This window comes from Hippocampus guttulatus, chromosome 13 (genome assembly GCF_054856545.1).
Source record: "Hippocampus guttulatus isolate MCC_2025c chromosome 13, RoL_Hgut_1.0, whole genome shotgun sequence".
In the NCBI taxonomy this organism is placed as follows: domain Eukaryota; kingdom Metazoa; phylum Chordata; class Actinopteri; order Syngnathiformes; family Syngnathidae; genus Hippocampus; species Hippocampus guttulatus.
In genome coordinates, this window is record NC_141273.1 from 13404565 (window position 1) to 13418238 (window position 13674).

Below are 13674 nucleotides of genomic sequence, written 5' to 3' on the forward strand. Positions count from 1 at the left end.
AGGTGTAATTGACAAAGCCAGCGGTTTGTTTTGCATTATTGTCGTCATCTGATTTACGACTTCATGATTGCATCATTGCACCTTTTCCTGAAGCGCGACCGGTGCTTGCCTACCGCCGTCATGTGATGTGCAACACTAATTTCCCTTGAAGAATGTGAACTCACCCTCAGTGGCGCCGTGTTTTTTCCCCGCCGGTGTGTACCTGTCCTTTCTCTTCTTCTTCTCGTGCGTCGCTTGGAGGCAGGCAGATTAGAGGCGTTTAAAGTTCATCGGGGAAGGTGAGGGCAGGTATCAGGACTTCACGGGGGATTAGAAACCCAAATTGGTTCCAGCTCTGCCTTTTCCGCTAATGACCACCTCTTGAGCCGTTCCGTACGTTACGCTGGTGGTTTGAAACCACCTTTTCTCGTTAATACCAACCACATGGCCGTATACCTGCAGTGGATTTTTTTTATGGACGTGGATGAGAGGGTGTTAAAAAAAATAATAATTATAATCTGAGCTCCAGTGGTCAACTTGTGTTTGGCGCAACCCCCAGAAGAGTTAAAAGGTCACCCCCAGCTGGCAGTCACCTCCCTGTGACCCGTCCCCCACCCACCACCCACCACACTGGAAAGGCCTTTTTTTTTGTGGCACTGCGATTATTTGCTACTAAGGCTGGTGATAAAACTTCAGACGGCCAAATTGATGGCTTCGTTGACATCACTATACCACGTGAGAGTGGCCCATGCCTGTTCCTCATTTCTGGACAGCTGGAAAGAAGGATGGAGGGTGGGGGGGGGGGGGGGGTTAGTGAGAGGGGACACACAATCCCCTCCCGCCCTAGAAATGGGGTCCCATTGAAGGGTTTGTGTTAATGTTTTCATGAAAGGCTGCATTCGATTGTACAGGTCTACCTAAGGGGGACTATATGGAGGGTGGCGGCGTGGTGGGGGGCACCACTGTCGAAATGACAAAAATTGGAAAAGCTGCATTGGATTTTGTATGTTTCACCTCAAAAAATTCTCAGTGTTATGACCGACATGAAAATACTACATCAAATAGAAAATTGGTCATCAAAAAGCAGTAAAAGCATTTACTTCCAAATAGAATTATTATTTCAGCCCCTTGAACCTGATGAACTGTTTCAACGTCAACACTGTAGGAAATGGTTTTGCAACATATCTGAGATAAAATACACACACACACACACACACAATTTTAAAGCAATCAAGTAAAGATTATAAGCCTGGCCACCCAACTGAAAATGTTCTAGCTACGCCCCTGATTAAAAAAATGACACATGGCTTTAAAAAAAAAATTATAGTGACGGCCACATTGATACTCTTGTGGTCGTCATTCAAATGCTACACGCAAGTGGTCCTCATTTTTGGACAACTAGAGACCCCCTGGCCAGTGCGTTCAGTGTTGGGGTCCCATAAGGGGAAGGAAGGCCTGAAAGGAAGCATGTGCATCCTCAGTGTTTCTTCATTAAAGCTTCCTTTCCCATTCCAATGGGGGGCATCCCCACTTGGGGGAAGACGAGCTGCGGTGAAGTTGGCGTGCGCAGGGCCAAAGTGTCTGTGAGGGGAAATAAAAACGGACGGCAGCAGAAAGGGATGTGCCACCGCCAAACCCCCCCCCCCCCCCCACTACCCGCCTCCCGCCTGCGCCCGAGCGGCAGCTAATACTTGAGGAATGTCTCCTCGGCGCCCGTGGCAACCCTACGTAATCAAAAGCTTTATTAAACGAGAGGGGAATAGATCATAAGGAACATTAAATGTGTCCCTCGCTTGGTTCCCAAGTCGCCGCACAATCGGCCTTTTGTTTGTTGTTGTATTTGTGTGTGTGTGTGTGTGTGTGTGTGTGTGTGTGTGTGGCCGGCGTGAATGTCGGCCTGATTTAATGTCTCTTTCTTCTTCTTCTGTCTCTGCCAGGTTCATTAATGCCAGGAGAAGAATAGTACAGCCCATGATTGACCAGTCGAATCGAGCAGGTAAAAAAAAAAAAATGGATACAGTAGCACTCTTCTTCTCCTCCTCCTCCTCCTCCCGTCCTCCTTCTCCTCCGCCAAAGCCCCCCCTGGTGTGAAGATGTCCTTTCCAAAAATCCCACTCGCATGCACACTGTTGCCCAGTTTCTGTTCAGAAGAGGAAGGGAGGGGGGTAAACATCTTACCTCAAGTTACCCCTGGGGACCATCGACTCAATGCGTGCAGTCTAATTGGAGATTTCCTACTGGAAGTGACTGGGAAAAAAAAAAAAGCCTTTTGAATATTCAAGAGTCCCTTACTTGATTGCTGGTTTTCATCTACTTTTTGTGCTACATTTGAAGCCAATCTCCAAAATGGCAGGAGTGGATTTCTTTGTACATTTTAAATATCAACCGTGTTGTTATTCACAAGAATGACAAACAGAAGTTCAAAACAACCGGAACCTGGAAAATCGTTTTGTTTTTTTCACCACCTCAGAGGAAATAGCGGAAAGATGTTTTCCTCTGTGGATAGTGCGTAGGGCAACAACGAACGATTGCTGACAACTGTCCATTATTTTGTCGGGTAATTGGTTTGGGGCGCATAAGATGTCGAAAAATGTTTTCATTTCCATCCCTTTACTCAGAAATAGGACAATGTTTCACATTGACAGTGCAGAAAACCCACAAACATAAATGAGTTATGATTCCGTTACTGGTTCGGTCCGGGAAGAAAAAAAATTGGCAAAAAGGTTGGCCATTGTTTTCCAAAGTAGAAGCAAATGTTTCATTTTGATTTCACTCAAAGATGATGAGTCTGTTTTCATTGAGGACTACAGAAATCTGAGAATATTTACTACTGAGAGGCAAATAATCAATTCTCAAAAGTCATTAAAAAATGAATTTCATAATCTATTAATCGTTGCACCGCTAATATCAGGACATTAAAAACATTCATTTTGCATGCCTTTGCCGGCCAAATAAAAAGAAAAAAAAGGCATTTAAATCTGGTGGCGCTCGTTGATGCCAATCTTTGGCAGAGTAGAATTAAAAAATAAGAACATCATTATCTTTTTCTTATGTCGTAATGCGCTAACGTGTCAAACAAAATCCGCAAAAATCCAGCGGCTTTTTGCAAATGGAAAAGCGCTGATATCTGCCGATAAATCGGTCGGGCCCTAGTTTTGTGCAGCTTTGGTGGCATACATTTCGATTGCAGGCTCGAATATCATCGGAAACATTTTTTATGTTCTTATTAGCACGAATGAGGAACATACTGTAAATTGCCATTTCTATGTTTGTTTGTTTAGCTTTGTTAGTCAACATCCAGTCTATCCCAATCAAAGATCTCTTTTATGAATTAGCGTGACTAAGCGCTCCCCCCCCCTACACCCCCCCCTCCCTAATCCCTGCTAGTTGCAGATGATCCGAGATAATTCACTTAGGTGCATTTGGGTTAAGAAAAGACAAGACCAATGCAGATTCTTTTGCCTCTTCAAGTGCTATGACAGTAAGGCCTCGCTGTACGCCTTCTTTGCCCTCAAAGAACAATGTTTGCGTCATATGAGCATGTCGGTGCATGAGTTTGTGCGTTATGTGTGCATGTGCGTGTGTGTGTGCGCGTGCCGCGCGTCCCTCAGCGCAGTGCGCAAACATAAGCACAATGTCTTATCGTATGTTTGGGCTGGAAGCGGAGACAATTGCTGATTGTCTGGTGTCTTTTCTCTTCTTCTTCCTCCTCTACCACCCTCTTCCTCCACCTCCCCCGGTCCTCCTCCTCCTCCCTATTTTTTCTCATGCCCGCGTGTTGACTACAATCAGGTTTTCTTCTTGATCCTTCAGTGAGCCAAGGAGCAGCGTACAGTCCAGAGGGCCAGCCCATGGGCAGCTTCGTGCTGGACGGGCAGCAGCACATGGGGATACGACCGGGCGGTGAGTCCTTTCCGCGCCTTTTTGACCCCCCCACCCCACCACCACTCCGCTCTCTTCCTTGGTCACCTGTGCCTCCTTCATAATCCAGCATGACATCTGATAAGCTAACCGCTAACGCAGGCTACGCTAGCATATAATATTACCGCTTTTGTCTGGTCTTGCTTATTTTTCTTCTTCCTCCAGTCCAACAAATATGACCACAAAATAATAGAATTCAACATCGTTGGGGTTGGAAGAGTAAGCCATTAGCAACTGTTTGCCCACGCTAGCAATTTTAGACCAAGTTTACTTAAATTCGTAAACTTCACCCATTATAATCAGGCTAGAGATGTTGCACAAGCTTTACCCAAGCTAGCCAAAGTTAGCACTAGTTTAGCACTAGGCTTGCAGAGTTAATACCGACTAATGAAGTTGCCACAAGGCTATCCAAACATGCAAAGTTAGCAAGTTTAATCAAAACAAGGATCCTGGCCCATTTACCCAGGCTCGTGACATTAGCAGCTGTCTACACGGGGTTTCGAAGTTAGCGTTAGATTACCTCTGCGAATGAATTTAGCGGTAGTTTACCCAATTTAATGAATTTATTGCCAATTTACTCAAGCTAGTATTGTTAGCCCAAAGTTTGAGTACAAACTTTTGAAATGAACACGTTACCCAGTCTAGTTACATCAACACCAGTTTAAATAAGCTACCAAAGTTACCAACAGCTTACATATAGTTCATAAAGTTAAGAGTCATATCACCTAGTCGAATGATTTGAGCGCATGTTTACCCAAGAAAGTTTAGCCCGGTTTGTGGCATTTGCACCTGTGTACTCAGGCTACTTAAGTTAGCACAAGTTTACCCAAGCTAGCAAAGTTAGCACAAGTCTATCCAGGTTAGTATCTTAGCTCTAGTTTACCCAAAGTAGTGGAGTCAGCATTTGGTTTACCCTGCTTAGCGACGTTATCACCAGTTTATCCAGACTATCAATGTTAATAAATTTGGTGGGGGGGAAAAACACATTCTTGTCGTTTATCCTATTTGAAATGAATACAAAATATATATTTTTAAAAATCGACTTCAATGTTTTAATTGTTGTTTGGATTTAGTCTGATTCCCACCCCGAATGGTCACTTCTTTTCTTCTCTTCCTTCGTCCTTTCACCTGGAGCTAACCTGTCATGTTTCCGACTCCGGTTGACTCTCCTCTGGTGTTTTCTCTCCTCTTTTCAGGGCCTATGAGTGGAATGGGGATGAATATGGGCATGGATGGGCAATGGCACTACATGTAACCTCCATCTTGTAAAGCAAAAACGCAAAGAAAAAGGGGCAAGTAAGTACTGGGATCTTTATCTTTTTTATCTTCCATTTTCTTTCCCAGCTTGGGGCTGTTTCACCTTCGGACCTCCCGGGGCTTTTTAAAGGACGCTTTTAGCGCGATGGGAGGCAAGGCATAGAGAGTAGTTAAAGATGAATTAACTTGGGAAAAAGGAGGCTCAGCCCGTCCCGGGACAGAAAGGGACGGGACTTGTGGCGCCAGACAACAAGAACAGAGGACAGTGGAAGGAACTGAACATTTATTTATCGCAGCAGCGCCATCCCTCTTTCCCCCCCCCCCCCTCCCCAAATGGACGAGGATACAAATGTCGGACATTTGGGGGGAGGGGGGGGGATAACATCTCCTGGGGAATGAGCTGACAAGGGGTTGTAGGGGGGGGACGGGAATTAAGCAGGCTCCAGTGAAGCGATAAAGAAGAGAAGTGAAACTGTCCTCGGAGTGACATAAATCTGTCCAGCAAAGGATTGATGCCCAAATTATCTTATATGCAAAGATGGGAACGTCGCAGTACATTACGCGCCTCCCCGCCTCCCCCACCGCCACCCAGTCCTTCCCGGGATAGAGATATACGGGCCTGGATGGGGGGTGGCATAGCCCCATCCTTCACGGGAGGTTTGTTTTGAGCAGAGATGTGTTTTGATTATTCTTCACTGGGGCTGACAACTTAAGGATCAGGATGGGGGTGGGGGGGGTGGTTTGGTTTGGGCTGGTGGGGTACCCACCATTGAGACACTGAGATAAATTTATGAGCCGAGAGCTGTTGGCATAGTGGCTAAAAGACGCACGCATGAACGCTAATGCAGTGTTTCCCAACCTTTATTGAGACAAGGCACATATTTTACATTTGAAAACTCTCACGGCATGCCATCAATGTCACAAATTCTTTATACAGTCAAGCCCTGCGAAGGGATAGGGACCCAGCCCCGCCGCCAGTAAGTAAAATCCCAGCGTAACTGGTGCCCACCCTATAGATGCAACAAGAGAACCGTTTCCCCCCCCCCCCCCCCCGATTAGACAAGGTTATGGCACAACCTCTCTCTTGAAAATAGTTTTGTGTACCTTTCAGATAGAAGTCACATTGCGCACAACCTCCGCAGCTTGCCCGTTTGTGACATCAGCGAGATCGTGACAATTGGTTTCAACGAGAGGTAGTGAAATTAATTGGTGAATAATAACGAATCAATTGAATGAAAATCAAAAACCCAATGATACAAAAAAAGGTGATACATTTTTTTAAAATCAGCCTCAAAAACAAGTTTAGGGACACGCAAGTCATCTCGGATTAAAATGTGCTGGTGACCAGTGTTCTATTTTGTGTTTAATCAAAAGAAGGCCTTTGCAAACATCTGCTTTTACTTTGGAAAACAATGCCCGAAGCAGTAAATGAACAAATTTCAAAAAGGTTGGTGAGTACAACAGTCCCTCTTGTGTTATATTGCTTAATTGTTGTTTAGCTGTTTTTTTAAATAACTTAACAATACCAAATAAACAACAACAATTTATCTTTTTAACCACTCAGGGCAGGTTGTCAAACTCAATTTTTTTTTGTCGCCGGCCACATGGTAGTTATGGTTTCATTTCGAGGGCTGCACTGCCTGTGAACCCTGAAATATGAATGATCGTCTCATGTGTGCACAACAAATTGAAGAATAACTCGCTTTGAAAGCAGATGCCAGGAAAAACTGTTTGCTCAAATATTATTACATTTTTTTTAAATGGGGGAGGTTGGAAACAAACAAAAAAAAGATTATTGCGATTTCTCAACGTTTTGAAAAATCAAAACAGTTTTGCATTTAGGGGTGTCTTAGCGAGAAACATGAAATCAATGGAGATCGTGTGCTTTGGCGGGCCTCATCAAAATGTTTTGGCGGGCTGGATTCTGCCCCTAGGCCTCGAGTTTGACATCTGTGACTTAGGGGGGAAAAAAATGGTTCGGTCATTCGGTTTCATGCAAAATCAAATTTGATCTATTTGATTAATCGGTGGAATAATCAAGCAAATAATTCATCCATCCATCCACTTTCCAAGGGTTGCAGGGGGTGCTGGAGCCCATCCCAGCCGTCTTTGAGCAGTAGGCCGGGGACACCCTGAACCGATTGCCAGCCAATCGCAGGGCACACACAGACGAACAACCATCCGTGCTCACACTCACATCTCGGGACAATTTGGAGTGTTCAATCAGCCTGCCGTGCATGTTTTTGGAATGTGGGAGGAAACCGGAGTACCCGCAGAAAACCCACGCAGGCACGTGGAAACCATGCAAACTCCACACAGGAAGGCCGGAGCTGGAATCGAACCCGGTACCTCTGCACTGTGGTCGACACGCTACCCACCGGGCCGCCCAAGCTAATAATTGATTCTGAAAATACTTGAGAGTGACAGCTCGACTTTCAACACAAAAAGGCAAAGGAAGTGTGTCAATCTCGAAATTCGCCGGCCTACTCAAAACCCATCTGGGTACCTTACAGGCAAGACCGAAAGTCCTTCTTTGGACATTTGGATAATTGAATATGTGGAAAGTTGTCTTACATAGCCAGTGTGATAAGTGTGAAAGGTGCTTTTGAGATGGTTTTATGAGCCCCCCTCCCCCACCCACACACAAGCATCTCAATGGAGTCAGCCTGATGAAGGTGGCCATCCGGGCCCTGGCTAGCCACCACCACACACAACTGCTACTGCGCTGACATTTGAAAAATGGAGACATATCACACCCCAAAGAGCATCCGGGGGAGGAGAGTCGGTGGGGGCGGGGGGCGGAGGGGCTTCAGAGGATATTTTATCTTAACACCGAAGCCGTGCGCTGCCCAATGAGCCACAATATAATAGCACTTACCTTGATTAAAAGAAGCCTTTATATGCAAATGACCCGACTGGGGTTTTTTTTCCAACGGGTCAAAGATGCCATCCCGCCGACAGAGATCATTTCGCCCCACCGGTCTTTTCTGCTCATCTCGTTCTCTCTTCTGTTTTGTCCCTCGCTCATCTGCTGGAGGGGGCGAGCGGGGTGGGGCGGGGGGGTGTCTAGGGTAAGAAAAATCGTGAAGCAATGTTCCCTAAAACAGCCGCACAGCGACAACATTTGCTCAGGTTGGCTAATTCTTAATACGGGGCCGTATAATTTTGAGACTATTTAATTACGCCGGGGCACTTTTATACGCTTCATGACCAATTACATTAATAGCTTAATGCAGAGGAATATTATTCTCTCTTGATTTGATTACGGCGCCGCACAATATGCTACGGCCGGCGACTTAATTACGGCCGGTTGTTGAGCGCGACCACGAGCGAGTGGAGCGAGGGGGTCCGAGCGTCCGGTTTTGTCCATGCGCAACACTTTTGTTAATAGCGAAGGGGATTGTTGAGGCGTGGGGGACGGCGAGGGTGGGGGGTGTCTACTTAATGCAATGACTGCAGCCTCTCGCAGTTTACAGTGTCAAAAAACATCTGCTGGGCCTTTTAACAGGAGCTGCTCCAGGTTATATGGAGGCCAAAGGGGGTACCTCATGCCCATTTATACCCCCCCCCCCGCCCCCACAGCCCCTCCCTTTCCCCCTGGCCTTGAATGATTTATTTATTTTACGATCCCGGTAGTGAGGTTTTAAGAGAGCTGCGCTCACAAATATGTGCATTTCCAATGATGTGACATGCAATGGTGGGGTATTGGAATATGGGCCAAGCTCTCAGCCAATGAGACCGGTCATTAATCTCACAAACACCCCCCCTACTGGCCCACCTTTCCTCCGCACTGTGTCCTCCTCTTCCCCTCACAAGGGCCCTCCAGTGTCATTTCTTAATTGCAGCGTACTAAGGTGCAGGAATGCAGCGAGCGGGCATGCTTAGTGACCTTGCGCCGACCTCTCCCTTCCTATTACAGCTTCTAATCCCCCAGGGGTTCACATTACAAAGCGGGCCGGCCCCGCAAACCCAGACCCGGACCCAGAATCAGGCCTCAATGGCTCCAGCAGGAGCCCAGCCACCCACCCACTCCCCCCTTCAGGCCTCCTCCCCGCTTTATGTATTTGAGATTCATGTTGCTCTGTTTACAAGCAAGAATGCAAAAAAAAAAAAAAAATCAAAAGCAGGGCCATGAACTTTTGACATCAGCAAAAGTTGTTGCAGGAGAATTCTTTGAAAACTCAACCCCCCAAAACAGTTTCACTTGGCAATGTCAACATGGGTATGCCGAATAGGACGTGCCCCACAAAAAAGGTCTCAACATCTATGCTGAACAGAGACAGGAAGTCAGCCATTTTGACGCAGTCATTTTCCTCCAGTTGCAAAGACAAATTACTTTTACATATTTTGAAAATTCTCCTCTCAAAGCTCATTTCACTTGGCAAAATGATATTTGGTTGGCATTTCAATCACAAGTAAGCCCACAAAAAAAATCTCAAGAATCCAGGGCCCAACAGACAGAGGTCATCAACATGAAATTTTGCGGTTGGCCTATGTCTATCATGAGTAGACCCACAAAAAAGGTATGAAAACCCCCAGAACACACAGGAAGTCTACTATTTTGCTTTTGTGCTCAATTCAGCCCCTTTTCTTGGTATCCTTCAAAGATAGACTACTGCAGGAGTTAGAGAAATTCAGTCCCCGAAGCTCGTTTCACTTGGCATCATCTATTTTGGAAGGCACGCCTGTCATGAGAAGACCCCCCCAAAAAAAATTTTTTTTTTAATCCCATGCTCCAAAACACACCAGAAGGATGCCATTTTGGTTTGAAGCAGGACTTTTTTGGCTCCCAAAACTCGAGGAAGAAAGGCTGGAATTGTACCTGGGAAAAACAAAAAATCCAAAAGAGTGCTGACATGTTTTTTTTTTTTTCTTCGCCAGGTCTGCCAGGCGTGCCGGCCGACTACGTCCCTCAGAGCGGTCCTATGGGCGTGAGCATGGCCCCGGCCCCTTACAGCAACCCCCGTCAGATGACCTCCTACCCCGGCCAGCTGCGTCACGTGCCCCCTCCTATCCACTCGTACCCCGTCCACCCTCACCACCACCACCACGCCATGCCGATGCACGGAGGACCCTCCTCGTCCTTGTCCCCCCCGGGGATGTCTGCGCAGAGACCGCCCTTGCTCACACCCATGGACCCCGCCACTGCAGGAGCGGGCCTGGACATCCACGCCTGACAGTCAGAAGGGAAACTTTTTCGGGCAACTGCCGCGGCCACTTTGGAATTCAAGAAGAGAAGGAAGAAAAAAAAAAGCAGCGAGCGGCGCCATTTTTTTGAGAGAAATTTTTTTAAGAGTAACAATCGAAAAAGCCTTTGGAGCTGAACTGAAGAATTCCAGACAAACTGTGACAACCGCAACTCTTTTTTTCCTATTTTTTTCTTTTTTAACGTTTGTTACATTTTCACCCAAGCGGAGGACCAAGCTGACTTTGTAAAGTCTTGGGCTTTAAAAAAAAACAAAAACTGAAAAACAACTCCAAACACTCTTTTCATGTGGCGCTTCTGAAAAAAAAAAGACAGCGAGAAAGAACCATCATTCTGGAAGACTTTTAAAAATGAAAAAACAAACTCCAAGAGTTATAACTACTGTAGTAAAATTTTAAAAAATCTATAGGTAAATAAGTTAAAACTTTTTTGTTTTGGATCACGGTTTAATTTTTTTTTTTTAGTTTTTTTTTTAGGATTTAACCCTTTTTGGAGGACTCGCAGCACAGCACTATGTCAACAAAGAAGAAGATGGAACATCTCAAAAGGCTTCAACAGGGGCCACCAGGTCCTAAGTACCCCCCACCCCCACCCTACAACCTACCCTCAAGGCATGATGGAAAAGGCTGCTTGACGACAGCCTTGAAGATTTGTCATGCCTTTTTATTTTTAAACTCTAAAGGCTCTTGAATGAATGTTTTTAAAGAAAAAAAAACATTGTTTAAAATTGCCCAAGCACTGGATTGTGTTGGTTTTTATACTTTTTTTTTTCTACTGCGGGACTCTCATCCTTAAAGAGCCGAGTGAAGGAAGAAGCTCCACGGTGTAGAGGGGGAGGAAAAGAGAAACACACACTCACACATAGGGACACACATGTTGATTGTGCAGCACTGGAGAGAAGCTATCGATGCACCAAAAAAAAAAAAAAGAAGAAAAAAAACACTTAAATTATGAACTCAATGTTTTTTGGGGGGTTGAAACAACACGCACACACACACACACACACACACACACACACACACACACACACACACACAGGCATAAATTTAAAAAAAAGAGAAAAGCTGAGAGACTATTGTAACAAACTTCGTACAGAGTTCAAGTCTATTAATTGTTTCCTGTTAGATATTCTATGTGTTTACCTCAATTGAAAAAGAATGTTTTTTTGCTAGTTTCAGATCTGCTGTGGCATTGATATTGTATATGTCCATGAATTCCTTCCTCTTCTGTTCATTTGGTTTGTTTTCATTTTGTTTTGTTTTCTCAGCACGTGTTCCTCACTAGAAGATAAGATGCCGTCTCCCTTCAAAGCTTTGTCAAAAACGTAAAAAAACAAACAAACAAAAGGTAACAAAAAAAAAGAGAGAAAAAAAATAAAAAAAACTTGTATGAGGACTGTGACGTATTGTTTTAAAAGGTGTTCAGTCACAAAATGCTGTAATAAATATTTCATTTTTGATTTTTGGTAGATTTTTGCCTGATTAACTTGTGTGTTTTTCATCCTATTGCAGCATGTTTTTGTTGTATTTTTTTTCATTTGCATTTATAAAATGTAGGATTTTTTGCACAGCTCAAGTAATATATTTTCTGACAAAAGAAACCCTTGATTGTTACATATCAACCATGTTGACATTTTAGTGTGTGCGTGTGCGTCAGGCTTGCGGTAGGAAGTAATTTCGACAGAAAACCTTTATTCAGGGCTCAAAACAAGACGAAAACAAAGTGGAAATAAAATGCACTTGTGCTCAGAAGTTTACATACTGGCAGAATGTATCAAATGAGTGCCATTGAAAGAAATCATGAGTGATCAGGCAAAACGTTTATATTATTTTGGATGAGATTCCAAATGAACAATAAAACATTTCAGCACAATCATTAAGATAAACATAGAATTAAAGGAAATGATTAGATCATCCGTTAATTAGTTAATATATGCCAGTATTCATTATGATTGGGTGAAAAAAATCAATAGTTGGGGGGGGGACACATTTCTTCAGAAATCTGTCTCAAGAAACTGATAAACTGTCGGCCTACTGCAATTTTAAAAAATGATTATCTGTCGTCTTAAAACAATAGGTAGTATTTTTAACATACAAAAACACTGATGTAGTTTGATCAACATTTTCTACATAAAAATGTGTGATGCACTTAAAAACGAATAAAAATTCCCCCATACCCCCCCCCCCCAAATAGTACTTGAAAAGAAAATACTCAAATTCTCTTTAAAATACACGAGTGACAACATGATGTTGAAGAAAAAAATAAATCTAATATTTGTCGAAAGTGATTCGTTGAAAAGGATCAGTGAAAAAAGTGGAACAAACGAACTGCTCTCGTTCAGGCGTTTGGCAGCGACGTCTGTCGGCCATTTTGATTACTGCGGTGGAGCAGCATCCTGAGCTTGGAAAAGGCCTTTTCTCTCTCTCTCTTTCTTTCTTTCTCTCTTTCTCTCTCGCTCTCTCTCTTTGTCTGTCGCAAATTGTGCTCGAGTCGCTCGCGGCTGGTCCGTGCTCGCCCGCGTAGTCACGAAGCAGCTCCCCAAACCATTCTCCAACCACCGCGGCCACATTCGAAAAACGACTTACTTCCCGTTAATATTGTTGTTGTAATTGATTTTTTGTACATGAATCTCATTTACAGCCACGCACTTGCACCACCCTAAATATTCATAGAATTTTAGGAAATGCTTTGTGTTAAAACAGAATCAAATGTTTTTTTTTTTTTTTTAGTTGACAGACCCATTATATCCATTTTGAAAAACGAAATTTCAATTGCTTCGTTGCGTGTTGAATTTCAACAATTTAGTGATTTTCATTTGAAGTGTAAATGGAAACTAGTTTTTCACGAAGCATTTTTTCCCTGGTAAAAGCGCAACAGAAATGCACGATGATTGTTTTTTTTTTGGAAAATCTGCCATTTAATTTTTTTAATCTAAAGGAAAAACAAACAAACCATTTGAATATACATATCTAAAAGTAAAAGCTATAGCTGTAATAATGCATTTACCTTGAATCAGTTGTTTAATTGTGCTTTTTCTTCCTCTTTTAGGGCCGGTCCAAACGCGGCTGAAATTATACATTTTTAGGATGATTTGTCGCACGGCGGTTTTTACTGAGTTACTGGCTAAGTGTGTCTTTTTGTCCTTATTTCCCCCTGCTTGTCCTGTCAATGCATTTTGTCCTTTCGTTGCGCCCCCCCCCCCACCCTTCTCACTTACGACGTGACTGTTTTCAAGGAAAAAGGTTTAAAAAAATGGAAAAAGTCGAGATTTTCATATAAATAGTAATAGCTTTTCTTTTCTTTTTGTCTGG

General features: G+C 43.9%; 1 protein-coding gene across 9 annotated transcripts in view; it reads left to right on the top strand.

Annotated features, from left to right (window-relative positions):
* Nucleotides 1-11822, top strand: part of meis2a (Meis homeobox 2a) — a 102741-nt gene extending 90919 nt beyond the window's left edge. For 3 of the 9 annotated variants that reach the window (XM_086126862.1, XM_086126863.1, XM_086126865.1), the window contains exons 10-12: nt 1917-1975; nt 3772-3882; nt 10039-11822. In XM_086126862.1, coding sequence (XP_085982988.1) covers nt 1917-1975; nt 3772-3882; nt 10039-10334 — 466 coding nt within the window. In that variant the 3' untranslated portion in view covers nt 10335-11822. Of the gene's footprint in view, nt 1-1916; nt 1976-3771; nt 3883-5096; nt 5197-10038 lie in introns of all 9 variants that reach the window. The other 6 variants (XM_086126867.1, XM_086126868.1, XM_086126869.1 and 3 more) reach the window with 3 other exon arrangements.
* The last annotated feature ends 1852 nt before the right edge of the window (nt 11823-13674 follow it).